Raw genomic sequence first — 26839 nt, 5'->3', positions numbered from 1 at the left:
CAATTGAGCAGTTAGGTAAATTGACATTAATTTTATATTCATGTAAATCAGACTAATAGGAGGGGGGGAAACTACTGTGACTTTTAGAATATCACAAGTAAAGTATATTAACATTATTCAACTACTCAAGTAAATGAGGAGGTTAGGACAATGACCTTCACATGTATAAAAAAACAAACAAACAAAATTGACTGTAGAAGAGAAACAAAACAAAAAACACCAAAATGGCCTACACGAATGGTACTTTGAGATCGGCTTCTCAATGTACCATATAGAATATAATGATGGAGGAAACAAGGTTAAATCTGTTCTTATCTGTTCTTTTACTTCTGTATTTACTTGCGTGCAACACCGAAATTTCCCCATTCTGTGGACAAATAAAGGCTCTCTTATCTTATCTTAAATAAAAGCACATTAAAGTTGACGACTATACAGTGCATCACAGTGTTAGGTAGAGCGAGAATGCGCTGTGACAAACTCTGACACAAACAGAGGAAAAGCTACACATTTCTTTGCATATTAACTGTAAAGCAGGAGTGGATTTGGGTGGAAGACGCGTTCTCTTCTAGACTGGGCATAGTAACCGGATCCGATCTTCAATGTCTGCAGCAGCTTTGGGACCGACTGAGCGGTTTGCATTGGGCCTGTTACCCATTGTCTCCATGACCACAACAAAGACCCAACAAGGCCCAAAGAACCCTCACAATGGATACCAGAGTCTCCCTCGACCAAACAAACTCAATTTTAACCCAGACTGTAGCATCCATTTTATCTGTTTTATACAATGCGACCAGTGATGGTGGTTTGATACAGAGTTTATTTGTGGGTCAATATGAAGACAGCTTGATCTACATAATCCAACAAGACAAAATTGGAATCAAACAAAGACATCATCCCAGCAGTCTCAACGTAGGCAATGCAGGCCATATGTGCATTATCTTGGCTCAGTTTCTAATTGGTGGTGAGTTGGGTTAGTGCAACAGAAGAATGGAGTTATGTCAAAACCCAAAAGTGGTTAAGTTCAGGGATTAAGGAGACTTTAAATTGTAAGAGGAAGGAAGTGATTATATGTTAAAGAAATGTAAAGTGCTCCATATGTATAATCAGCAAAACATGCACTGGCTATAATGTCTAGTTCTACGGAAAGATACACTTTATTGTAGGGAGATATGTCTTCTACATTTGCCCCATCGTCACTGGGGCAACCTGTCAGGGGCAGTGGGTAACCGCAGTGCAGCGCCCGGGGAACATCTCCAGATCTTGAGATATTGGCTGTCAGGAGTACAGCCCGGCTGCAACAGAGACATCCTGACTGATTACTATAGAAGAGTATGTGGTAGATTTCTTTTGGTCTGTCTTCAATACCAACATTCCACCTGACTTTGAAACAATGTACAACTCCAACAATGTAAACGACAGATGGATACCTGTGGAATGTACTGGAAAGCAATAAGCAATAAGGAGATGGATGTCAAAGACTAGGCTGACATGACTTTGGATATTTAATATAAGATATAAGACTAACTTTTGTAGACTATTTTTTCAGTTTTTCTCTTTTCGCTCTCTGTGTTTGTTTAGATCAGGGGTGGGTAAACTACGGCCCGTGGGCCACATTCGGCCCGCTGGGCCTTTCAATCCGGCCCGCCAAGCTTGTCTAGGTAATATAAAAAAAATTAATAATAATATTTATTTATTTTTTCCTTTTTGCCCTCAGGCATCTGTCTGCACTTGTATCATTAATAAATATGATGTGAAATGAACAAAAAATAGATTAAATAGCCTATATTTGACAGAAAAGTGACATTTTATTTGATATTTAATTTTTGGGATTTTTTTTTTCCACACCAATGATCGCGGGCCGGCCCTCCGCTACTTGCCTGGATTCGAATATGGCCGTCGGAGGAAAATAATTGTCCACCCCTGGTTTAGATGTTGGTTTGTATTTCATATTATATAAAAACTGCTTTTTGTGGTCAATTAAATTCTGTCGTTTTGGGTTTTGCCTATATAAAGCACTATAGAAGTACCGGTACACACATTCACCTTCATACTACACAAACTAACCAGAGCTGTCACACAATTTTTGTTCATAAATGTCTGCATGTCCCTAATTCCAATAACGTCAACCCTCGCATATTGTAGAGGAAAAAAGTACATGAGAACAATTTAATCTGTTTAGGTGGTTGCAGGTTTGATTCTCTGGCCCGTTTATGATTGGACTTTACTCATTCCAACCTCTGGATTTTACTCAACTTCCATAATCCAAAACCGAACATTAAGACTCTCAATTGCCCGGTATGAACACATGAGTGAATGAATTGCCCTGTGAGAAATCGCAGTCCAATAGTCAGCCAGTGTTGACATCATCTGAGTTGTGTACAGGTACTATGATCAACATTGTATTCTAATATCTGGAAAAGGGCTCTCAAATGAAACTCCGTGGTGTTTTCCAACTGCTCCTGACAGTTTGGCATTGAATAATGGTCATAACATGGGCAGTTAACACGTTTTCTCACAAGGTCACAGGTCACCATAACTGTAATTTTCTTATTTTTTTCTTTTTTTAATTGAAAGAATAAACACAGACCAACCAAAACTTGTGTGTAAATAAAGATACAGTCCAGTAACATTGTCAAAAAAGAAAAAAGAGAAAGAAGAAGAGAAAAAAGAAAGAAAGAAAGAAAAAGAGAGAAAAAGAGAGAAAAAAAAGAAGAAAAGAAAGTGCGGAGTGGGCGGAACCGGAGAAAATACTAAGTATGTATTGTTTGAGATTACCATTTTTAGAATAATGCATCCAAATGAAAATAAAATACAAGGTTAGAGCACACCTAATAATCCATAATGTGAGTCCCATTTCGTCCAGTTTATGTCGAATTTGTCCATTTCCAAGTTCAGTCCATATGTGATTTTTTTTCCATTTTCCGTATGTCCATTATGATAACTGTCATTTTCATAATTTTTATGAACATTTTATAAAATGCTTGAAAGTTGGATGCATTTTGGGTTGGCACATTTGGCACAGTGGAAAGCAGCACATTTGAAAGAAGTTATTTTGCATTATGAAAGCATCTGTTATTTTTAATACATTTAGATAGACCCCCAGTGAGTGAGGACTATGCCAAATCTCCCTCCATTATTCTGTCGACTGAGTGACGGCTGATGTCCAACCACTGATTACACACTTGACACAGGCAATCCAAACATACAGTGTGTAATTGTTTCCCTTGTAACAAAATGCTACAATCCACTGACAACTCTGTGTTTGCAGAGGGGAATTTCCTTTGTCCCAGTTTTCCTGTCTCATCACAACTCTGACACTCCAGGACTTTTCAGAAGTAGGGATTGGTCCACACAGGGGTGACAATTGGGAGTGTGTTCATATCCACAGACAAAACAAGCATTTCTGAGACACAGCAAGAGCCAGGCTCATTTTCACCGACAATGAGCACAAGTATTTCAGGTCGGAGGGTCGCTGATGTCGATGATGGGTTTTGGCAGAGTGAGATCATGGCCAGAGTGTGTTGGACCGCCGAGCATTAGTGGAACAAGGAGATCAAATGTATCAATTATGTGTAGATTTAATCATGTCAGAATTTTGGTATTGGGAAAAATAGGTTATTTCAGTTGAAGGGTTTTTATGGGCCTTGCATTTGAATCTACAACTTATACGTTAAGTTAAAGGAAAAGTATGTGAAATCTATTGTTTTTTCATAACATAACTGTCCCCACATATGAGATGAACATTGGACAAGTTGTTGGTGTTCTAACTTGGTGTTTTGGTTCTCAATATGTTTATGGGGTGCACGGTGGCAAAGGCGGTGAGCGCTCTTGCCTCCCAAGAAGGAGATCATGGGTTTGATTCCCGGACCAGACCAACATCACATGATCTCTCTGGGTGGAGTCTGCATGTTCTCCCCGTGGGTTCTCTCCGGGTTCTCCGGCTCCTCCCACCGTCCAAAGACATGATGTGTTGGCCCAATGGACAGGTGCTGAAAATTAGCATATTCTGCTACATACACTTAAAACAATGCATCTGGTTCGTCCAATGTAGATGCTATGTCCTTAAATAAATAAATAAAACTTAGTCTCACATAAGTCTCTCATTTGAGGTGCCAGTTTCAAGGCTAAAATCCACGATGTTTAAACCTATGTGTCCTCTCCCTGATCTGAATGGTCTAAACCTAAAGCCCAGCATGAATCAGAGCTTGTGCAGGCTAAGGCACTAACAACTGAGGTTCAGGTGTGATTATAGTTCTTTTATTTATCTATTTTAAATGGTAAGAGTTCCGACTGTTCCTTTAACAATAATGTAATAAAGACACATTTAAACGGGAGAGATTATTAAACAAATGTAATTTTTTTTCACTACACAGTTCTGCCAAGACCCACTTAGCAAACATGGCCAAAGCCCTAACTTTAACCAAATGGCCTGTTCTACCTAAACCAACCCTCATCCCAACCTTAGCCTTAGCCTTGGTCAGCTCTAGATCTGCAGATGGGTCCGCGGGTGCCATATGGGCTGTGGCTGACCACTGCGACTAACAGGTTGCCCCAGTGTCACTGAAGGATCAATCAAATGAGTAGTCTTGACCGTATATCCTTCTAACTTTATTGCACATAAATATCTCATATATGATTAACTGAGGTTTGAGCCCTACTGCTTCTTCTAAAATGTCATGCTTTTTCCATCTCAAAGCATGACTTGCCATTGTTAGGACACATACTATTTTGGGTAGTTTCATGTGGTTGTCCTTCTTTCCATACGATATGCATTCACTTCAACATTGCAGACGTCATTGTGTGTCTGTGACCGGCCTGTAACAACAAAGAGCCTGCTCTCTGAATTTTCATGAGTTCAACCTCCGTCTATATTCCCCCATGTGATTGATCCATTGTGTGTTCTGGCAGCTGAGTTTGTTCAGTAGCTTAAGTTATGGAGGAGCACACTTTTCTTTAGCTCAAGGTAAGAACTGGAACAATTGTTGGACTGTCTATCAAGCAAAACGTCAAAAATATTTTAATTGAGTTTAAGGTATACATCTCGAAATGTGTATACTTGTCAAAATATATAGCATTACATTCTAATCCTATTTTTGGTGAAGGTCCCAGTTTATAATGACCACACCAGATCTCCTTGTCCAAGCCAGCACTCCATTTGGCTTAAGTCTTATATGGAGGTTTAGTACAGTGATTTTTATTGCATGGTCTGTTTTAGCATATATGAGAGCCCCATTCAAAAAGGGGCTTAGTTGTATGTGTCTGCCAATGCATGTAAGGTGGTGACAGTTGTTCTGTTTAAGACACTGGGAAATGCCACTAGCATTGGGCTGTATGTTTCTGCCATCTATTGGACTGCAGGGAAACATCACCTGAATGGATTTAATGCATTGTCTGAAAATGTTTCAACAGAAATAGACAAAAGGAACTGTATTGTAAAACAAAAATAAAATCCATTGTGATTCAAAAATGTATTACACATTTTTGAATCACAATTTAACATGTGGTATTATGTGACATAGTTTACAGTATTTGTAACTATATTTTTATTTAGGAATTTACAATATTACTTTTATGGGTTAAAGTTAGAATATTGATTATTGTTAACAGCACAACACACTAGTTAAAGTTTGGAAGGGCGCTGCAAAATGCTGGAAAAGAAAGTAATGCAATGAAAGGAGGTTTAGTTATATGAGGAGATGAGAGGAGTCTGTATTATGGATGCTATAACTTAAAGTTGCACTATGTAACTTTTCAAGTGGAGGGTCCACCACCTGCTCGTCTCATGGCTGTGTTGCAGTTGTCTTCGGAGGATGGATTTTCTGAGTTCCGACTTGTAAATTCACTCTGGAACAGATGGAATATGTTATCATTTCAGAAAGGGGGTTTAACCAAGATACAATCCAACATGGTTATGCCCTGCATTTTGATAAAGTCTAATATTCACTAGTTAGAATATTGATGATACCTGTGTGACTAAACTTTTAGATTCTCTCTACTGTCCACTCACTGTCTGTGAACTTGCTCCTGCAGTGGTTGATTATAAATAAGTGTAATTATAACATTGTTGATCAGAGCTCATGGCAACATAAGCAGAGATTCTGTTACATTCTCTTACAATTGTAATAACAATGTCCGTTTTGATAACATTATTGGCAGATTTGAGCACGTTCCTTGTTTTATTACATGTACAGAACATAAACTGTAATGCACTGCTCACTGTTTTTTTCACGTCACTCCAACTCACGCCTTAATCCCAACCTCCAAGAACGACTGCATTATTGGGTTTTTAGATTCTAGAATGTGATGATGTCATACTCTTAGATGGGGACAAGAGTCAGTTTTCCTATTGATTAAATGTGTTCTTTCTTTGGATCCAAAAGACAAATTCACAAATGCTGAACTAAATTCTACAAGTGACACGACTTGGAAACTTGAAACTGCTATAGCACACCACAATTCTGCATTTTAACAATATTCATCTAAGCTGACCCCACCCCATCTGTATTAAGTACGATTGGCCTATAGAATGTTGTGATGTCATCTGAAACCCCATTGCTTTGCCTGGACTGCTCCATGATCGCCTGGTGGCCTATTTGCTTGTCTCCACGGAGATAGATACGTTTTATGCCGTACTGTGGAAAATTCGAGGAAAGCAAGAACATGTCCTTGGAGACAAGAAGGTGGCAAAGAGGCAACCCCTCCACCAGAAAAGCTACATATTGCATCTTTAATGAGTAAAATCTAGCATTGCACAATTAAGTGGGGAAAACTTGTATTTTTTCAAACTATTTTGTATCCATGATATTCTAAGCTAGTGGTTGGTAAAACTGTATTAAAAGAACTCACTTACATCCTCTAACATGTGTTGCGGTGAAGGCCAGGGTCAGAGCCAGGAAAAAGAGTGAGGGGGTGAGTGAGTGGAGGAGAGGGGCGGGCACGTGCCTCCTGAGGCTCTTCTGCTCTGTGTCTGGACTCTCATCAGCCTCCTCTGCCCCGGGACACTCAGACACACCACCCAGACCACTGGCTTCGACCACTGCTGATACAGAAACACAACACACGTACGCTAGACTCTTAACCCTCTCCCATCAAGACCACTCACTTTAGTTTGACTTCCAGAGCTCCGTCTTGGCCTGGGCCAGTGGATCAGGCAGAAGATATTTGCTCATTTGTCCCTGCACTTGAATGTGGTTTGGTAACGTGCAAGAGCCAGCTGCTGCTTGAATCCAGTTCTCCTCTGCAGTCAGGGCTTTTTAGGATAATGTCCACCCACAGCACAGATTCTGCCTGCTTCTTTTGGTTACTTGAGGCACAACATTTTTGCTCAGTTATTTTTTTAATCATCAATATTTACAACAACTTGTCAAACTAAATAATCACATTCTTTTAGCATAAAATCAATCGGTATGTTATTTATCTGAATTTCTTTGGGGTGCATTTTTGACATTAAGAGTGTTATTTTGAAATCCAAAACTATCCAAATTGGAACCTTATTGTTTTTGGTCATGGAATGAACATGCCATTCTGTGCCGACAACAATGACTCCTTGTGATGCACCACCTTTTACCCCAATAAATAAATGTTTTTAGTTAAATCTGTGGAGACAGATAATACATTGAACGTTGTGCCTGTTAAACAACAGATTCCATCATAAAATCCTCACCTACCCTCCAGCGCAGAATATTTTACATCTATTCATCTCCTGTTTTTAACTCGAGCACTTTAACCCTAAAATGTGAATGATGAGTTTAATAAAGCAAAAATAACATGACTTGGGGTCACAAGAAGCAGGCCCAGTCCAGCTGTGGGCCTGTCTGATGTGGGGTCCTGGGCTGGTGCAGTTTTGCCTTAAACCCATCCCAGTCCGGTCTTTCAGATCCTGGAGTACGGCCTTCCTTATTTGTCTTTGAAGTAGATGGAAGTTTTGGCCACAATGATGACTGCTGTTTTAGCGACATATGCATGGTTTTACTTTTGTCTGATGTGACCACTGTTTGAAGAGCAGGTCCACTAACAAGGATAATTAGGAAAAGGGTTTAAGACAAGGGTCCCTGACCACCGGGGATTGCCCAAGGCAGGTTCAGTGCTGGGTCCCAGAGGAATATAGTGGATATTGTACAGTATGTCTGTTTGATTGTCTACTATATCCTCTGTGTTTTACTCTGAACAAGTGCTAAAACACACACGCACACACGCACGAACGCACGCACACACACACACACACACACACACACATACGCACGCACACACGCACACACACACACACACACACACACACATACGCACGCACGCACACACACACACACACACACACACACACACACGCACACATACGCACGCACACACACACACACACACAGAGGCTGTCAATCTGCACCATCAGCCCCTCCAATCACACACCACATTCATTCAAGGCAAGGTGGGTGAAGTGTCTTGCCTAAGGACACAATGACAGTTTACACTAGAGCTACAGCCGCTTCCCTGTGGCACCTGGTTTTCCCAGCGGTCTCCGATCCAAGTACTGACCAGGCCCAACCCTGCTCAGACGAGACCGGACATTGACAACTACTTCTGCTATACCACATAACACTGAAATACCTATACTGTAAATGATGTGCTTGAATAACTTTTCATCCTCTGCTACAAACCACATAGAACTGTTCACCTGCACACACTGAAATACGGCCAATTGTGGGGGCCGTTTTGCAATATTTGTCTGCTCTTTTGGCCTTTGACAAGAAATCAGAGAATGAACAAAAAATCAACTGAATGTTTCAGAAATCTCTATGGAAACGAGGCATTCCACTGAGCCAAAGTCAACTACCTCTGATAGCTGTATTTGTGGCCCTGTTTGTCAGCTAATATTGACACGTCTCATTTCTTGTGCTGAGTTATGATCTAATCCACAGTACGGCCCACGCTTTGCTACTTTTGGGAACCTTTTGGCAAATGGCTTCTATTTTAACCATAGCCCAAAATAGACTGCCCTGAAATGCTTAAAACAATAAAGTAAAATTGCTTTAAATATTGGATAGGAAACTGGAAATACATTCAAAATGAAGCATTCATATTGTGCTTCAAGACAAGAAACAAGTAGCCATTGTCTAAAATAATGTTTATTCTGTATTTAAAAAAAAAAAGATTAAATAATGTCAGGGAGAAAAAGGTGATTTGTACAGACTTAACAAGAAACATTTAAAAGATTTTTGAATCCAAGTTTTTACAGCCAAAAACATGCACTTTCCACACACACAAAAAAGTCAAATAATGTTTATATTTTACCCATCATGCCAAGCTTGTCAGTTAAATGATGTAAATAGTAATAAAAAGTGGATAACAAAGCATTTATAACATGACCAAGCGTACAGTGTTGAAAATGATAAGTGGTGACATTTTCTTGCTCCTCAGAACCAGTATTCGGAGACAAAGACGTGAACGTTGATCACATTTTGGCTGGACTCGCCCTGGGTGCTGAAGTTGCGCATGAGCAGCTTCAGGACGGTGGAGAGCGGACCAATCAGAGGCTTCACCTGACGCACCACGCCTGCAGCAGAAGAGGAACACGACATGAGTGACAGAGATCAACTCTGACAACAAGAGAGCTCTGAGACACAAAATGTACAAATGTGTCTTCTGTGAGTTCCTGCAGGAAAGAAAGTCAAAACAAAGCCTTGGTTTTGTATCAAGGTTGTAGAGATTAGTCTATGTCAGGTCAGTAAGCAGAGAAGAGGAGCAAGAATTGGATGAATAAGATGTTTAATCATGCACTGTTTTCGTAGATTACGTTTTAAATTATAAACATACAAAACATGTAACATACTGTAAATATTAAATATTTTTATATATTTTGGTCCAAAATCTATCAAAAAATTCCTTGATTATTGGTTCAGATTGTGTCATCCATTTCTTTGTTGCGTTTTTTTCCCTGCTTTTCAGAAGTATCCATTTATTGTGTTCATGGCAGGAGTTTGGAGGCCCAGATACATAGTTCTGAAGTTAAATGTGATGCCAATGCCAAAAACAATCAGCAGTGCTCTTTTAATCTCAGGCCAGTAATTGTGAAGAGCGAAATGGTCCAAAAACACATGATAATGATAATGGTGGGCCACCTCGCAACCACAATTTCTCCAGCTACTAGTATTTCCCTGCGAGTAGTGTGCACTTTAACATGGTGACATGGAGGGAATAGTCCATATTGTCCCCAAAAATATGTTGCATGTGTCAAGCATTTGAGGGTTAGGGGTTAGTTTAATCACCGTGGGACAACATCTCTGAAGCAGTGTGCAAAGGCAGAGCATCACCTTTGGAGTACCTCTTTCAGATCTTAAAACCAGGAAAAACTTGAGGGAAGTTTGGAGCCTACAAAAAAGTAAGTATATGTCTGAGTTATGAGCCTCTCTAGTGTGGTCTTTATAACAAAACTATAAAACCCTTTGATGGGCCATAATGAGACATCCCCTGTGTCTTTTGGGACAAGATGACAAATCTCCAGATGAATTCTCCCCTGCTCTCTCTCTCCTCCTCCTCTCTCGCTTCTCTTTCTCGGGGGCCTGGTGTTAGTGGCACCGTGGCTGTGGCCCACCAGGGTAAATGAGTCCCATGTGTTTGATGGAGGGGAGCTGGTGCAGTCACGCGATACAGAGAGGCATTTCTCCAGGAATCCATCTTAAACTCTGGGAGGGACCAGTCATCTGAGCTCCTTCCACTCTCTGTCTGTCACTCTTTCACCCTCGTCACGTCCCATCTGTATGCACGCTGCAGACTTTTTAAGGAGATTTCACAGATAAGCGCTCGAAGAGTGAAAAGTTTAGAGGCCCACTCCATGGCGGTTGCCCCTTGTTGTTTGGATGTTTTGGGTCCCTGTTGCGTAGTGACAATAGTTGGGGTGCGGGGGACTGCAAGTTTTATTGTTTCCGAAGCACCATCAGAAAGACCTATTCCTTTCTCTGCCTAACAACGGACATAACATCAGTAGAAAGAGGTGGAAAAAGTAATTTGGTTTTTGCAGACCACTGTTAAAGGATGACCAATATTGAGGCAGTCTGGAAGTTAAGTGACCGATCTGGACAGAATCTAACCACTGAGTGTCACAAACTACTGCACTTGGGTCAGTTCCAAGCCCACATAAATGGTCACAATGGGTATATATAGAGAATTTGGAGGTGGGCCAGATTACATCTACAAATTAATATTAAAATTGCTGTATGAGAAAATAGAGTTGTCCATAATCAGAAAACTATGAAATAAAAAACAAACAATAACTTGCAGTGCTGTCTTATCAACAAGGATAGTAATAATAATAATAATAATAATAATAATAATAATAATAATAATAATTTGCTCTGGCATCAAGATATTTTTGTTGTTGTTCTCTTATAGGAATAAAAGATGATCCTACAGAAATTATGAAGTATAGAAAACACTGGCTTCAGTCTGGATACCAAACACTTCATAAGACGACCTGACGATCTTGAACTCTGCAGTTAATTAGAAAGAAGATCTTGCAGTCAAGATGCTATTCAATAAAATTGAATAGTAACCATTTTTACATTGAATAAATACCATTTTCACACAGCTCATCAAATCAGAGCAATATGTGGAATGTGTCTGAGCTGTGATTTGTACATTTTGTTTGTGTGGAAGGCAGGGCAGTTTGGCCAAATTTATTTTAATACATTGAAAAATTTGCTGAAAGCTGAGTGTTAAGTGTTATTTTGTAATACCACACAATTGACAGTTTCGAAGTTGTCAGTCAGCAACCTGCTGTGTTGGAAGTGGAGACAGATTTGGGTGTAATGAAACGCTGAGAAACATCTGGAACAGGCAAAGAATACAGCACCACTCAAAGGTTTGCATATACTTATATTTGTCAGTGTTTCTCAAACTGATCTTAAATTTGCTTACCATCATTTAATCATAACATTTTAAGATCACAATAATACTGTTGTTGGGTTATGGCTGGCCTAAACCTGCTTTGGTCTTATTTGAGTCCAGTTTAGTCATTGTTTTGTACTGATTGTATTAGTTTGTAATTCAAACCTTAAAGCTCTACATTACATTTTCTTTGTCGTGGTACCATTGACTGTATATATAAGTGGACAATGGGATGCTGTACTATTCAGCCCGGGCTATTTGAGGCCATTAGCGGCGAGCAGTTTTAGCGGCTAATGTGGAACCAAGTTCCATATTTGGAAATCCAAGTACATGTTTTATAGCAATGACAAAGCTAATAGGGAGCAAGTTATTTCCACGGAGTGGGCACTTAGCAACAAGCCGTGCTAGCTGTCAATCAAACCTGTTGCTAATGCGCACTGGAGTGGACCTCGGCGAAAGAAAGCACCTGATTGTTCAGTTATTATAGTTCATATCTTAATTTATGAAGACTATCATGAAATAAAACCACCTGGATCATGTAGAGCTTTTCAAAAACAAAACATTTTAGAGTGTCTGACAGCAGCAGTTTCAGAGAAAGAGACACAGCTGTTTCAATAGAATGGGCAAGCAAGTTAGCTACATCCACTTATATATACAGTCTATGCGTGATACACTATCACTAATGGAAAATAATGTCCACACTTTTGACTTAGAGTGCCACATGCCTTGTTAAGCATTGTTTAACTTTTCTCAGAGTGTGCCACTTTAAACGAATAATTGCATGACCTTTCCGATACTTCTGACACATTATAACATGCGTTTCCTTAGAGCCATCAGGGGTCTGAACTTGGAGAAGACTGAACAAACAACCGGGTCTCCACATTGCAGTGAACCTGGGGTGAAACCACAACCGCACACTCATCTTTAACATCTCATCCAGCAGCCGCAGAGCAGGTTGTCTCTGATTTGTTACCGGTAGTTAGCACAGACCACTAGGATTTTACTTAAATAAACTTATGGCAATCTGGAAAAATCCGCTGCAAGTTACATAGTCATGTTATATGGGCCTTCCACTGTATATCTCATCAGTGTGAAGGGTTGGAAAGGACTGCAGTGGTTTTCCATTGCAGAGGCATTGGAAACAAAAAGCAAAGTTGAGGGTAAGTTTTGACAGTAAACATCACTGCAAAGCCATAGGTGAGTAGTGGGCTACAAATACATTTACTTTGTGGCAATACTTAAAAATATCGGGTCTACTTTTATCACACAAGTTTAGTAGCCTATATCAAACCAATGCAAGTTATCATACTCTGAACTATTATCTACTTATCTTTAGAGAATGAAATGCAGTCATCTTGATAAATAATTTGCTTTTTGTCAACATTAGCGACTGAATCTAATTTAAAGTAATTTCCGGCTTATATTTTTGACAATATTTCAGTTTACTCAAATAATCATGGACCTGTACTCAAAACCTTTATGCTGAATGTCACAGTGAATGCGCTAAAGAAGAACCCCTCAAATCAAGGGGAAATTAGTTTTTACTTTGAAGTCTAGTTAAAAAATGTAGTCGAAAGTACAGATATCTGCTCTCAAATGTAGTGAAGTGAAAGTAAAAATGATCAACAGTAGAATACTAAAGTAAAGTTCAGCTACAGTACTTTTACTTTTGTACTGCATTACTTTTCCCCACTGAATTTACATGTATACATTTGACATGTTGCTCATAGGAATGTAAATGCTTTGAGGTCTTTGGTTGCTAATAAAAAATAACTACTGTGTTACAATGAGCAAGGTCCTCCCTCCAGAAAGTTCCATAGTGCGCCTTTAACACAGTTCTTTTTTGAGTGAAATGTTTGGCTCTTCCTCCCACTCTCATCCATAACACCATGATGTGGCAGCTGAGCAGAGAGTAAAACCAACAGCATGTGGAAACCGGAGGGATACATTTGTCATCCTTCATGGCCACAGGGGTTACAATATTTAAGGTTTACACGTAAACAGTGACATTTCAGGGTTTTTCTGGTTTCTAAGTCTCAGCTCGGAAGTGAAGGACAAAATCCAAAATGAGCGGCTTTAGCACCAGAGACAAATGAAAAGTGTGTGTTAGACTCGACCACAGTCTGTATAATGACACACTGCAGCAAACCACTGGAGAGCATCCAGGTGCTGCTGCCCCACAGCACACGGTCCTGCTGCAGAGGAGTCTGGGATACTTATATGGACAAGACAGGTGAACAGACCCAATCATGTTTTCTAAAATCTAATTATATTTAATCTAGAGATGGCCATAACCCTATGTTACCCCAGTCCCTGAGTCATCCCCAGTTTTTGTTCAAATTAAAATGACCACCAATAATATTGCCAGTGTACCTGTAATCCCTCAGTCGTCCAGGTTGGTAGAGCAAAAGAAAACTGAATTGTGTCAACTGGACAAACGTTTTAAAAGTGAATACATTTTGCTGCTCATCATCAAGTAGCCTCTATAGTTCCTCTGGTAAGTCACTGCCTTATAGCTGTCTGAAAGGAGGAGGACGTACACTGAAACCAATACACCTATTGTTGTTTACGTTAAGCAGTATCTGTAATTATTTAAGTGGATTGAACTGCTCCTTTGGCATTCTCTGAGTATCCTTATTATATGATATGATATCCTTATGATATTGTTTCCTTTGTTTTGGATTAGGTCTGATGATGGAGTTGTAATGGGTGAGAGGTTGTACATTCACAGATGGATTATCTTTCCTGACAAATATAGCCTCTGTGACTCTTCTCTCAATCCACCTCTTCTCCTTTGCCAAGATGTATACACCAGCCTGTCTGACAAACTCCAAAGGATTTTTATATATGACATTCAGGTCTATTTCAAACTCACCAACATTTTAAGACAAAAACTGGTTCATCCAAAGGACAGAACTCCAGAGTAATGTGACCGTTCAGTGTAGTGAAGACTACTATATGTGAAACCAAGCAGCCACTCCATAAGAGAATGGATCTACATCGTCTCGAGAGCAGCTCAGGACCCAAGTTTGTGGTGTAGCTCCATCTCAAAGCCACTGAGGACAGGGAAGTTCAGATCCTGGCAAAGGAGAAGACGTGGTTTGAGAAAGGAGCCAAAGAGACTATTATTTGTCAGGAAGGACAATCCATCTCTGGAGGTCTAATGTACAACCCATTTGAACAACTCCATCCTCAGACCCAAACCAAAACAAAGGAAAGAATAGGTGCTGATAGGAGGAACCGAAGAAGCTCCTTGAATGAGTGGCAAAATGCATTCACCCTTAAAATTAATGTCCAGTTGACAGATCATTTATTTTACAAAACTGATAAAAGTTAATCCGTAAAAGTATTTAATCCTCATGATAATACTGGATATCAGTATTGGCAACACCAGTAGAAAGAGTGGATCGCAATAGTTGCATTATAGTCTACAGCACATTCAAGCTCTGGTTTTATGTTACCATTACAAAGTCTACTATATATTAGCAGATTTAATACAAAATGGTATACATTTTCCGAGCATTCTAGACCATGCTGTTCCTGCCTGGCGTGTGTTCCAAAATCAAAAGTCAAAAACCACAGCTAACTAGCTCCCTTGTCACCCCATTAGCAAAGCAAGATGATCCAACAAACGTTTTCAAATTCCGTCGACATATTTGTTTTATAATCTTCATAAATTGCTACGTACAACAGAACAACCCACTAAGCAACTGATAAGTACATAGGTCTCATAGAAGCAGTGGTTTTGCAGTCAGAGGCCCTGGCAGAAGACGGACTGGTCAGGTTAGGGACGTCCGAACATGAGACTGACCACTGCATTGGCTTGTACAGCTGGGATCTGTAGGCCATTATGTTGGTGAATGTGGCTTGATATTTTAAGGTCAATTAACAGTGAGTCAGACACGAAGATCTATCTAAAAAAACGGTCTGTAGGTCTTTGTTGGGCAGCGAAATAACCGCCCCTTTTTTCAGCTGAGATAAAATGTCTCTGCCATTGTATTTACCATAAACATTCCACAATATTACGACAGGTCTCTCATAAACTCATTACACTGAAGATCAGACTAAACAGTGCACTTGAAATGCAAGGAATGTGAGATGCTTTCAAATCCAGGTTTTATGATCCTATATATTAGTGCATCTTCAATGACTATGATCCTGCAGAGAAGAACATTTATGAGCACATATTAATCATGACTGTAAAGATTCATAAAGTAGAACAGAGCGTCTTAATAACAGGGATAGTTTTATTGCATGTAATAAGTACCGCATAAGTGTATGTTTGACTACATAATTTGTGTCTTCAGGCATAACATGTGTGCATATAACTGTATATAACTGCATGTCACCGCTGTTAGTAATGGTTTTGTGTCCTGGAGCAAGACACTTCACCTGATTTGTTTTATAGTGCAGGGATTCTCAAAATGTTCCCATCAAGTACCAAAAATTGTCTACTCATTTTTAATTTTAATTTTATTTTTTGTATTTCTTTACAGGACCAGATCTGACAAAAAGGTGAATATAAACTATCGTAAATTAAACAAGACTATAGTGCTGCATATCGCCACAGTTTGTTCTTTTGATGAATGAATAAACATGAAAAACACATAATATCTCATTTTGTTTGTCTTCAAAGATCCCAGCTCATTCCTGACACAAGATCGTGTTTATTGTGTGTCTCGTTGTAGTCAATTTAACTCGCAGATTGTACAAAATATTTCCTGGTGCTGCTGAGGGTTTTGACGATCAGTGCTTTAGACAGTTTTGTTGTGTGTTTATCTCAGCTCTTGTCTTGCTCCACTCAGCAGCACAACCACAAACTCTTCTGGATCAGGAGGAGTCATGGCTCACACCGACCACTGAGATTCCTCCTCCCTCTGTAGACAACCGCGAGGACTGCCATGGCTACCTGAGTACACAGCAGACAAACTTTCCACTTCCTATTCATTCATCTAACATGCCCCACTGGCTGTAAATAAAGTGTGCAGTGGTCACCGGCATTTTACCAATACAGTCTAAGTAAGATGCTTTTTGAAATACAAATCCGTACCACCATAAACGAAAAACGTTCATTGTTTTTCATTTTGTTACCTTATAATTTTGCACGATCATAAAATGCTTAATTTTGTACGACCACAAATAGAAATGTACATTACTTGATATCCTATTTAATTAAGCTGTATATATAAATTGTTGCATGAGGGGTAGGCCCTTCTATGTTCATAGAACCTTGAGCACCACTGTCTTTTCTAAAGTATTGTATTGTTCACATTGTAATGTATTGTTCACATTGTAATGTATTGTTCACATTGTAATGTATTGTTCACATTGTAATGTATTGTTCACATTGTAATGTATTGTTCACATTGTAATGTATTGTTCACATTGTAATGTATTGTTCACATTGTAATGTATTGTTCACATTGTAATGTATTGTTCACATTGTATTGTATTGTTCACATTATAATGTATTGTTCACATTGTATTGTATTGTTCACATTATAATGTATTGTTCACATTGTAATGTATTGTTCACGTTATAATGTATTGTTCACATTGTAATGTATTGTTCACATTGTAATGTATTGTTCACATTGTAATGTATTGTTCACATTGTAATGTATTGTTCACATTGTAATGTATTGTTCACATTGTAATGTATTGTTCACATTGTAATGTATTGTTCACATTGTAATGTATTGTTCACATTGTATTGTATTGTTCACATTATAATGTATTGTTCACATTGTATTGTATTGTTCACATTATAATGTATTGTTCACATTGTAATGTATTGTTCACGTTATAATGTATTGTTCACATTGTAATGTATTGTTCACATTGTAATGTATTGTTCACATTGTAATGTATTGTTCACATTGTATTGTATTGTTCACATTGTATTGTATTGTTCACATTATAATGTATTGTTCACATTGTATTGTATTGTTCACATTATAATGTATTGTTCACATTGTATTGTATTGTTCACATTATAATGTATTGTTCACATTGTAATGTATTGTCCACATTGTATTGTATTGTTCACATTATAATGTATTGTTCACATTGTATTGTATTGTTCACATTATAATGTATTGTTCACATTGTAATGTATTGAGCTTTCGCTCCAGGACCGGTGTTCTTGGGCCAGTGTGAACCGCCCGCTCTGAGTGCACTTTAAACAGGTGGTCTTGGAGAGGGGCGAGTGTGGAGTGAAAGCAGCCGACCTCCGGCTGACCTTCTGCGGTGAGAGCAAAAGTGTTTGGAATTTGATTAAGAAGCACTTGGATCAGGTACGTATATTTGAATGTCACTGAAAACGCCGACCATCACCGATCCACCTCGCACACATCACATTCATACATTCATACATAGGTAAGGTGGTTAGCAAAGTCCAAGAACAAAACATCACACACTGATCTGACCACTGACCTTCCAGTCGCCGGCTGAAGACTCCACTAATGAGTCATGACACAATTGAAATGTGGTTCTCTAAAATCCTTCCATGACAAAGAGTGACTCGAAAAAGGGAAACAAACTTGGAGTCATGTCAACTCCATGGACTGAGAAGATTTGGGTTTAATGAGTCACGTGTTTTATATGTTTGTGAAGAAATCCATTATTTTTATAAGGCTGTAAATAGACTGAGAGATTTTTTTAAACTACCAGGTCCATAAAAGGTCTATACCAGATCTACTCATGGGCAAACCAGGTCTCACAACTAAAGAAGTTCTAAAAGAGGACTAACACAAAGGAGGGCATGACATGAACATTCTTTAATATTAAAAACGTAAACCTACAGAGATGCATTACTGGAATTATGTGTACCACTTGTTCTTGTTATCATTACAAAGAGAGTGATGAATGACCAGAGGTTTCATATTTTATATATAAATGTTTTCCAATCAAAGTGAAGACCGTTCAGCAAAGCAAAACCTTCTGAATATCATTTTGTCATCTTAGAGCAATGTTCTGGAGATTCCTGACACGGTGTCCAAAAATAATGGCCAAAGTGAACTTGTTCAATAGTGGAGCCTCTATGTCTGCTACAAAACTAATATAGCAGAAACGCCCTTTCCTCAATGTAAAAAGTTAGATGGTTCCAAACGACTCTTGCATTTGTGAACAATACAATCAAAATGGTCTTCTCTTTTACACAATGTATCAATCAAAGTGGTGTTAAAATGCATGAGCTGTATCCAGACAGTATCCGGGCAGATTTGGGAGAGAAAAAGCTCTTCAGACACAGACGTTTGATGTGGCGGGTTTGTAAGTAAGGGCCCTAATTCTTGGCGAGACACAGGGGCCTAGAGTGGGGAAATGAAACAATGCCACGGGAAGAGACAAAGCAGAATTATTTTACTTCCCCGAAAACTCTTCCCACAGATATTGTAAGTCCTACACACTTGGGTTTTAGTAATAGAAAAGTTGATCAGTATTACCTTCCATTTTAACAATGATTATACTCAATTTGTTAATATATTTCATTCCATTTATCTTGGCCAACCTATGCCAATAATAAGCCCTTGTGCATCTAAAACTATGGATAGGGGGTATTTTGTTGAATGACACAAAATCTGTGACAAACACATCAGTTCACAGTAGTTATCATGCAGTGAGAGGAAGTTTGGGTTTGACAAAGAGGACATGGTTATAACATTTTGTCATTTTCAATAGAAATGATTATTAATGTGTCTCTTAGCAAAGTGTAATTGTATATACACAGACAACCTATTTATTTGAGGTGAAGATGAATGTCTCCAGATATCTAGCTAAGTTGTATGGATGGTGCTAAATGGTTGTGCTCTTAACCTTCAGACCCTGCTCTTCCTCTCACACACCAACCCCACATCCATCAACGGCAACAGACAAGGAAAAGACACTGCCGCTTGCACGTGCCCCACCACCACTCCATCACACACTACAAACTAACAGCTGAGTCACTTTCATGTCAATCCAGGGAAAGAAACATCTATAAACACTTTTAATAGCCTTAAAATAACTTTCTGGAGGTGGAAAGTCACCTTCCATGGAAATAAAACTAAACTTCCTAACATTTTTCATGCAGATAGATGTTTATATGCAATACTGAGGTAACTACTGAAGTAAGTCATTTTCAGAGCAATTATTACTATTATTATTATTTTGTGTGTAGTAGAAAAAAGCTTCAGTTGTAGTCATCTGGACTCAGTTTGAAAAAGTAGACGTTTCGACTCTCATCCAAGAGTCATTGTCAATAACAGAATTTAGGTCGAGAACTCCGATATTAATACTGTTCTGTGGTAAGACCCACCCATTGGGCGGAGCCTTCCTGAAGTAGAAAGAGTTGTTTGTTTCAACAGAAACTCCCCCCTTGTATCTACCGAGCTAGCCTATTCAGAATCTTAATGGGCTATTAGAATCCTCTTTGTCTTTGTGAGACCCTGGCTCAACCACCCTGAGTACCTGATTAGCATCTAAATGTCCTGGTCCTCTACCTTTCCAGGGGTTCAGTAACCCATTATAAATAACAGGAAGATTAAACCTTAGCCCTCCATTTCTGTTTAAAGAAGGTCTTTCTTTTTTAACAAAAATAGCTTCCTTGACTCCTCTTTTGGTTTGAAAGAGGAGTCAAGGAAGCTATTTTTGTTAAAAAAGAAAGACCTTCTTTAAACAGAAATGGAGGGCTAAGGTTTAATCTTCCTGTTATTTATAATGGGTTACTGAACCCCTGGAAAGGTAGAGGACCAGGACAAGGACATTCGGATGCTAATCAGGTACTCAGGGTGGTTGAGCCAGGGTCTCACAAAGACAAAGAGGATTCTAATAGGCCATTAAAATTCTGAATAGGCTAGCTCGGTAGATACAAGGGGGGAGTTTCTATTGAAACAAACAACTCTTTCTACTTCAGGAAGGCTCCGCCCAATGGGTGGGTCTTACCACAGAACAGTATTAATATCGGAGTTCTCGATCTAAATTCTTTTATTGACAATGACTCTTGGATGAGAGTCGAAACGTCTAATTTTTCAAACTGAGTCCAGATGACTACAACTGAAGCTTTTTTCTACTATGGAACACGCCTGGACAAATGAGGGATTACACCGACATATTATTTTGTGTGTGTTTTTTAACTTCCTTCTTTCATAAAGAACAAATAGTTTATTTAGAATTGTTCAGGTTTAGTAACTAACCTATAATTAAATAGTTACTAAGCCTAAATCGGTCTTAATAAACAGTTTTTTATTATGGTTATTTGGGGTGTGGTTATTATAAAGTGGTACCAAAATGTGCTGTTAAAATAATATTCACAATTCACTATTTACTCACCATTGCTAGTCATACCTTTTAATTCATTCATCATTCATTCATATTCATTTCAGTGGTTATATAAACAATAAATCAACACTATCAACATTAATACTATGTCATATGTGTCTTGTGTACTCACCCACATACATCCCGTGCTCCAATCTTTTGATGATGTCAAATGCATTCTCCACGTTGCCCTCCTGGATCTCGAATTTGACGTCAAAACTGCCCAGGTGATACGTGCCATACGGCCTCACCGAAGTCCTCAAGAAAACTATCTCTGTGGGAATAGAAACTGTATTTTTAAATAAAAGGTGGCCCAAGCAATTCCCGTCAACAAAAAAATCTGTAACTAGTGTGTGGGCTTGTCCGGTTTGAGGATCTCACCCACATATTTCTTGACTTCAGAATAAACTAATTTACTAGTAGATACTGTGGGTTTTTTAATGTACTTTAGAAGAGATTCTTGCACTGAATTATTCATTCCCTCTATATACTTACAACCTCTCTCACTATCACTATCACCTTCTAATCCTGGGCTCATACAAGTACCTGGGTGTTCATCTGAACCACAAACTGGACTGGACTCATAACACAGACGCACTGTACAGGAAGAGCCAGAGTCGGCTCTACCTCCTGAGGAGACTCAGGTCTTTTGGAGTGACAGGGCCACTCCTGAAGACCTTCTACGACTCTGTGGTGGCATCAGCTCCTGTATGGTGTGGCCTGCTGGAGCAGCAGCATCACAGAGAGGGAGAGGAAGAAGCTGGACAAAGTCATCAAGAAGTCCAGCTCCGTCCTGGGCTGTGCTCTGGACTCGGTGCAGGAGGTGGGGGACAGAAGGGTCCTGGCTAAACTCACATCTATACTGGACCATGAGTGTCGCCCCCTGCAGGACACTCTGTCCGCTCTGGAGAGCAGCTTCAGTGAGAGACTCATCCACTCTCGCTGTGTGAAGGAGACGTTTCGCAGGTCTTTCCTTCTGCTGCTGTCAGACTCTACAACAAACACTGCTGGCCCTGAACACTCGCAATACTGACTTAACCATGTGCAATTCCGTCATATTCATGTGCAATTACTGTCGTACTCACATGCAATAATGTCACATTCATGTGCATATAACTGATGTAAATAGAGTGTTTATTTTACCATTATTATTAGTATTATTTTGTCTTACGCTGTTTTTATTTTATTTTATCTTTATCTTTATTTCCCCCATCCGTTCCTTATTAAGAAATGAGAGGTTCTGTCTATAGGAGTTTTTGTTTATAAGAGTTTTGTTTATAAGAGTTCTTCTGTTGAGAATGTTTTTTTAAACTTCCTATAAGTAATCTGTCCTTTTCCTCTGTATCTACCTGCGTTGCAACAATGAAATTTCCCCATGTGTGGCAAATAAAGGAATATCTTATTCATCATAGTTACACGCATTGTCCGGAGCACTAATCATAATCCAAAACCTTATTGTTGACAGGTCATTCCTTTATATTAATACCGAGTTTGTTCATACTATAATTACAGCAATAGTTGAGTGTTTTTCTTTACCCTCTGGCCTGGTGAACTCTCTCATGGTGGCCAAAGAGATAAATGTGTGGGATATGGAGGAGACTGGTTCCAGGGCACAGCTGTGGTCGTTGGGGGGACAGTTCTTTATGCAGCGAATGATGTCTGTTTGCTCAAGTCTGGGCACTCTGCAACACAGAAAAGATATCAACACCAGCAAAAACAACATGTGCTGGGAAAATAGCATCATTTTCATGTGTGTAGTTTGTGGAATAAAAAGGTACACTCTTTGGCTAACTAAGGTAACAATATTCCAGTAGTTCATGGTTTCCAATCTGATGATGTAACACAGTCTTTATGTCTCAATTATTGTGTAAAATACGTCTTCTACATATTTATTTTTTATGCTGGTAGGATTGGGGACAATTTTGTAAGTATTGCCTGCACAGACTCAGGTGTGTAAGAAACTGAAGGACAGTTTGTTTCTTCCTTCTGTTGTGGTTCTTCTTCCTTTCTGGAAGTCTGGACTCACTAGTTCAGTCAGATGTCTCAACACTCTCAGTGCGATGTCACTGAACAGTTTAACAGTATGGGGAATGGAAGAGCATTCAATTACACATAGTCTTAATATGAATGTTTATGTTACTTTTCTGGTGAAGGGTCTACATCTGCTTTTCATAAATGTTATTTAACAGAACTGAACTGTTTTTTTCTGCACTGGAACTAAAACGCAGCATAGTGCACATTAAATAACTAAGAGAAAGTCTAATAATTATAATAATACCCCCACACACATTTTTTACTACAATTCCACTGACTTGGTTATAATCCGCTCAAAACTGTAGCCTATCTTGTGGAGACTTGCACTGCTCTATGTTGATTTTTTGCACTTTGCTGGCTTTGTGTGCTGAATAAATTGCTCCACTCACTCAATAGATGATCCAGTACCTTCTCAAGAAAATATTTGGATTCAGCATCCCCGAGTTCACATCAGATAATCTCCTGAAGAGGATTTATGGGACAAGGGAGTGTCCTAAAAGACTCCTAAATTGTGAGGAACAAGACCAGACACCTCCCCAGCCTCTTCCCGGGGCAGTGCACGTACCATTTTTTAGGACTTTGTTTATTTCAAGCTCATCGGTGACGGGGTTCAAGGGGGAACAGGGCCACCCCAAGTATCACTCACTCAATGCATTAGTGCTCAAATACATCAAGGTTTGTCTCTGGTGCATAGGGCAATTGTGTTATAGCCTTAGTCATGATATGTTGTATTTTCTTGTTTGTATTGATGTAAAGGTTTTTAAAAATAATCATCATGAATACAAAATAAAATGATTATTATTACTATACTAAAATAAAACATCTGAACTAATATTAAGGTGAATATTACATGGGATTTTTGCATTTTATTTAGTGAGATAATACCTGATGTAAATATAAAAAAAGTAGCAGTTTGTGAAGAAAGGCTTAAAAATATGTTGAAAATGAGAAGAAGTAGAGCAGAGTTATATACTGATGATCACACTGAGGAGAATTTTTTTTTTGCCAAATGATAATTTCTGTGTCATTTTCTACATTAGATTAGTTTCGCCCCGATATGGTACGGTACAATATGGTTGCTAGGTAACAGTCACCAATCAGGAAATACATTTATAACCCAAAAATTGCCAGATAAAATTGGTCACATTGTTATCAAAATCTTAAATAGAATTACCTTAACTGCATTTATGGTCTAAGTAAAATGAGCCATGCACTTTAAAGTATGCACTCTAAGGAAGATTTATTTTGTTTAAAGTGTTTAAAGCAAGGACACAACATCAGTAGAGCCGGTAAGGACGATGCAGTAACTCAATGGGCAATGAGTCCTACACTTTTCAATTGAATTAAAGACAAAAAAAACACTTTTCTACCATCTATTCATTGGTGTAGTAAATATGAGCCCTCTTTCTGACATCCAACATGTTATATTTAACCTCCTTGACACAGGAGACAAGCTGGTTATATTGGGTTATGAAAACATAAGAACAGTTAATGTGCATGGCAGCCACACAGTTGAGCCATAGGCGGAGGTTCTCTCCGGGCCTCCTCAGGGGACCCATAGCCCTGAACCACGGTCCGAGCTTTTACGTTTGCACTCCTCCTTTCTTGAGAAGCGAGGAGAGAAGACATAAAGACAAGCCACTACTGAGTATAGGGGCTTGTAATTAGCAATTAGTGAGTGGGTCCAAGTTTGACTCCGGCCCGGGCCAAAACCACAAAATGTTCTCTATAGTTTGTAATACTGTGGCCTGAGCTGCAGAGCGGGCCGTATATGGGTCTCTGGAGGACAAGGTGAAAACGCTCTTTTGGGCAGAGTAAATTTATGACACTACCATAATGTTCCGTCCATACTGTTCCACACAAAAGAGGACTTCAAAAGCAGCAAGTGCAGCTATTCCTATGTTTTCATGCTCACGACTGACCGAGTACTTTAAATCGTGTGCTTGTGTCTTTGTTTATGTTGTCAAAACTATACCATAATGATTTATGTGAGTGTCTTTGAATAAAATGTATTCTTAGTAAAGCATTTGCATATCAATAGTATCATCAGTAGCATTTGCATATCAATTTGTTGAAGGTGTACTTTGTAACTTTTCTAGTGGAGGGTCTGCCACCTGCTAGTCACCATGGATATATTATTGTTTTGCCTGGAATGTTCCAGTATATGGCATTAAAGGAGACATCATTCTATCCAGAACCAAAAGTATGAAATTATTACATAAGCAGATTATAATTTTCTATTTTGTTAATTGTAAATGGTAATATTGGTTTAAAATGGCTTAGTAATAGAAACAGAACCGATAAGCCCCGCCTCTTCAGTAATATTTCACTGTAACAAGCAGCACTTTGTCATTTACATGTTTTTATTTTTGAAAAGTGTCTACATGACATTTTACTGTCCTACACGTGTCACTCAGAGTTCACATTTTTCAAGTAACTTTAACTAAGCACAGAGAAGTGGGCGGAAATAGGAGGTGGGTGAAAATAGGAATTTTCTGAGCACCTGAGCCTCAGTTGCAAGATAACTGCTCCAACCTGCAGGAATCACTCAAAATACAGCTCTGAGTACACTACACTGAGCACACCGTAGTAACAATTTAGGTTAAACGCTCATTAAAGTTGATTTTGCATAATTTGTATAATACGTTTTTTTGCAATGAAAACACATTTAATTGAAAAAATGTAAAATAGAAAAGTTTAATTATGTTATTCCAGGAAAAGCAATGATATCTCTATGAAATGAAGGTGGCTTCGCCTTCACCAGAAATATACATGTGCATCTTTAACTATGACACCATGAAACTATCAAACAGAGCTTAACAGAAAAACTCGATAATTTCCTATTTGAGCTACTTTAGTACTTGTATTTGGTATTTAGTCTTTAGTCTTTGTCCACCCCACCCGCTTCTTTTAAGTATGCATAGAGTAGCCTATATTGAGTATGACTTCTCATCTCTCCATGCCTCACGTGGCCCAGCCTAGCGGCAAAACCCCAATAGTTTTCAGACCAGAAAGAAAAACAGTCTTTTTGGATGAAGGACTTATGGTCAAGCTCAAGCCCGTTTTGAAACTTTTTTGTGTAATTATTATTTATAGTCAGCACATTGATAACGCCCCAACACAAACACTGCAGGGCATCAGTCACTCTGCGCGTGCTGATGCTGCCGTACCACAAATTGTTCAGACCAGAGCCCAGGGCCCCATAACTCACTGTCAGAGAGAAGGGAAAAAGTCCACCCCAAGGCTTCTAGATACTTATTTTAAGGAGACACCTCTAGGGACAGAGAGCACGCTCCATAGGTGTGACAGGTTGGGTTTGACAACACCCGGCGGGAGGGGAACCTGGGACATCTGAATTCAAACCACAGATTACTTTGTCTCTGCATACCCTCTCATGTCACTTACAAAACGTTCCATTTCAATGTTTCTTATGGGCTTGAGTCAGGAAGCAATGAGTAAGTTTTAAGTATATATTGTATCATATTGATATACTTCTGTGTGATGAATGTGATCTGACTTTGACTGTTGTCTGGCTGGGGGTTTGCAATGAATATGCTCAAAACGGTTAAGAAAGGCCAATACTGTACATTAGAATAATTGATGCATTTATAATTCAAGTAAGTGATGGTTTAGA

General features: G+C 39.0%; 1 protein-coding gene across 1 annotated transcript in view; it reads right to left on the bottom strand.

Moving 5' to 3' along the window:
- Positions 1-9100: 9100 nt before the first annotated feature.
- Positions 9101-26839, bottom strand: part of fbln1 (fibulin 1) — a 31431-nt gene continuing 13692 nt past the window's right edge. Inside the window, exons 15-17 of the mRNA XM_072434929.1 lie at positions 22708-22853; positions 21305-21445; positions 9101-9544 (exon numbers count right to left, since the gene is read on the bottom strand). Coding sequence (XP_072291030.1) covers positions 9405-9544; positions 21305-21445; positions 22708-22853 — 427 coding nt within the window. The 3' untranslated portion in view covers positions 9101-9404. The remainder of the gene's footprint in view (positions 9545-21304; positions 21446-22707; positions 22854-26839) is intronic.

The sequence above is a fragment of the Eucyclogobius newberryi genome, unplaced genomic scaffold (genome assembly GCF_026437365.1).
Source record: "Eucyclogobius newberryi isolate DKJ021-1_F unplaced genomic scaffold, fEucNew1.0.hap1 SCAF_7, whole genome shotgun sequence".
NCBI lineage: Eukaryota > Metazoa > Chordata > Actinopteri > Gobiiformes > Gobiidae > Eucyclogobius > Eucyclogobius newberryi.
The sequence above is the reverse complement of the archived record's forward strand: the minus strand, read 5'-3'. Positions and strand labels throughout refer to the sequence as shown.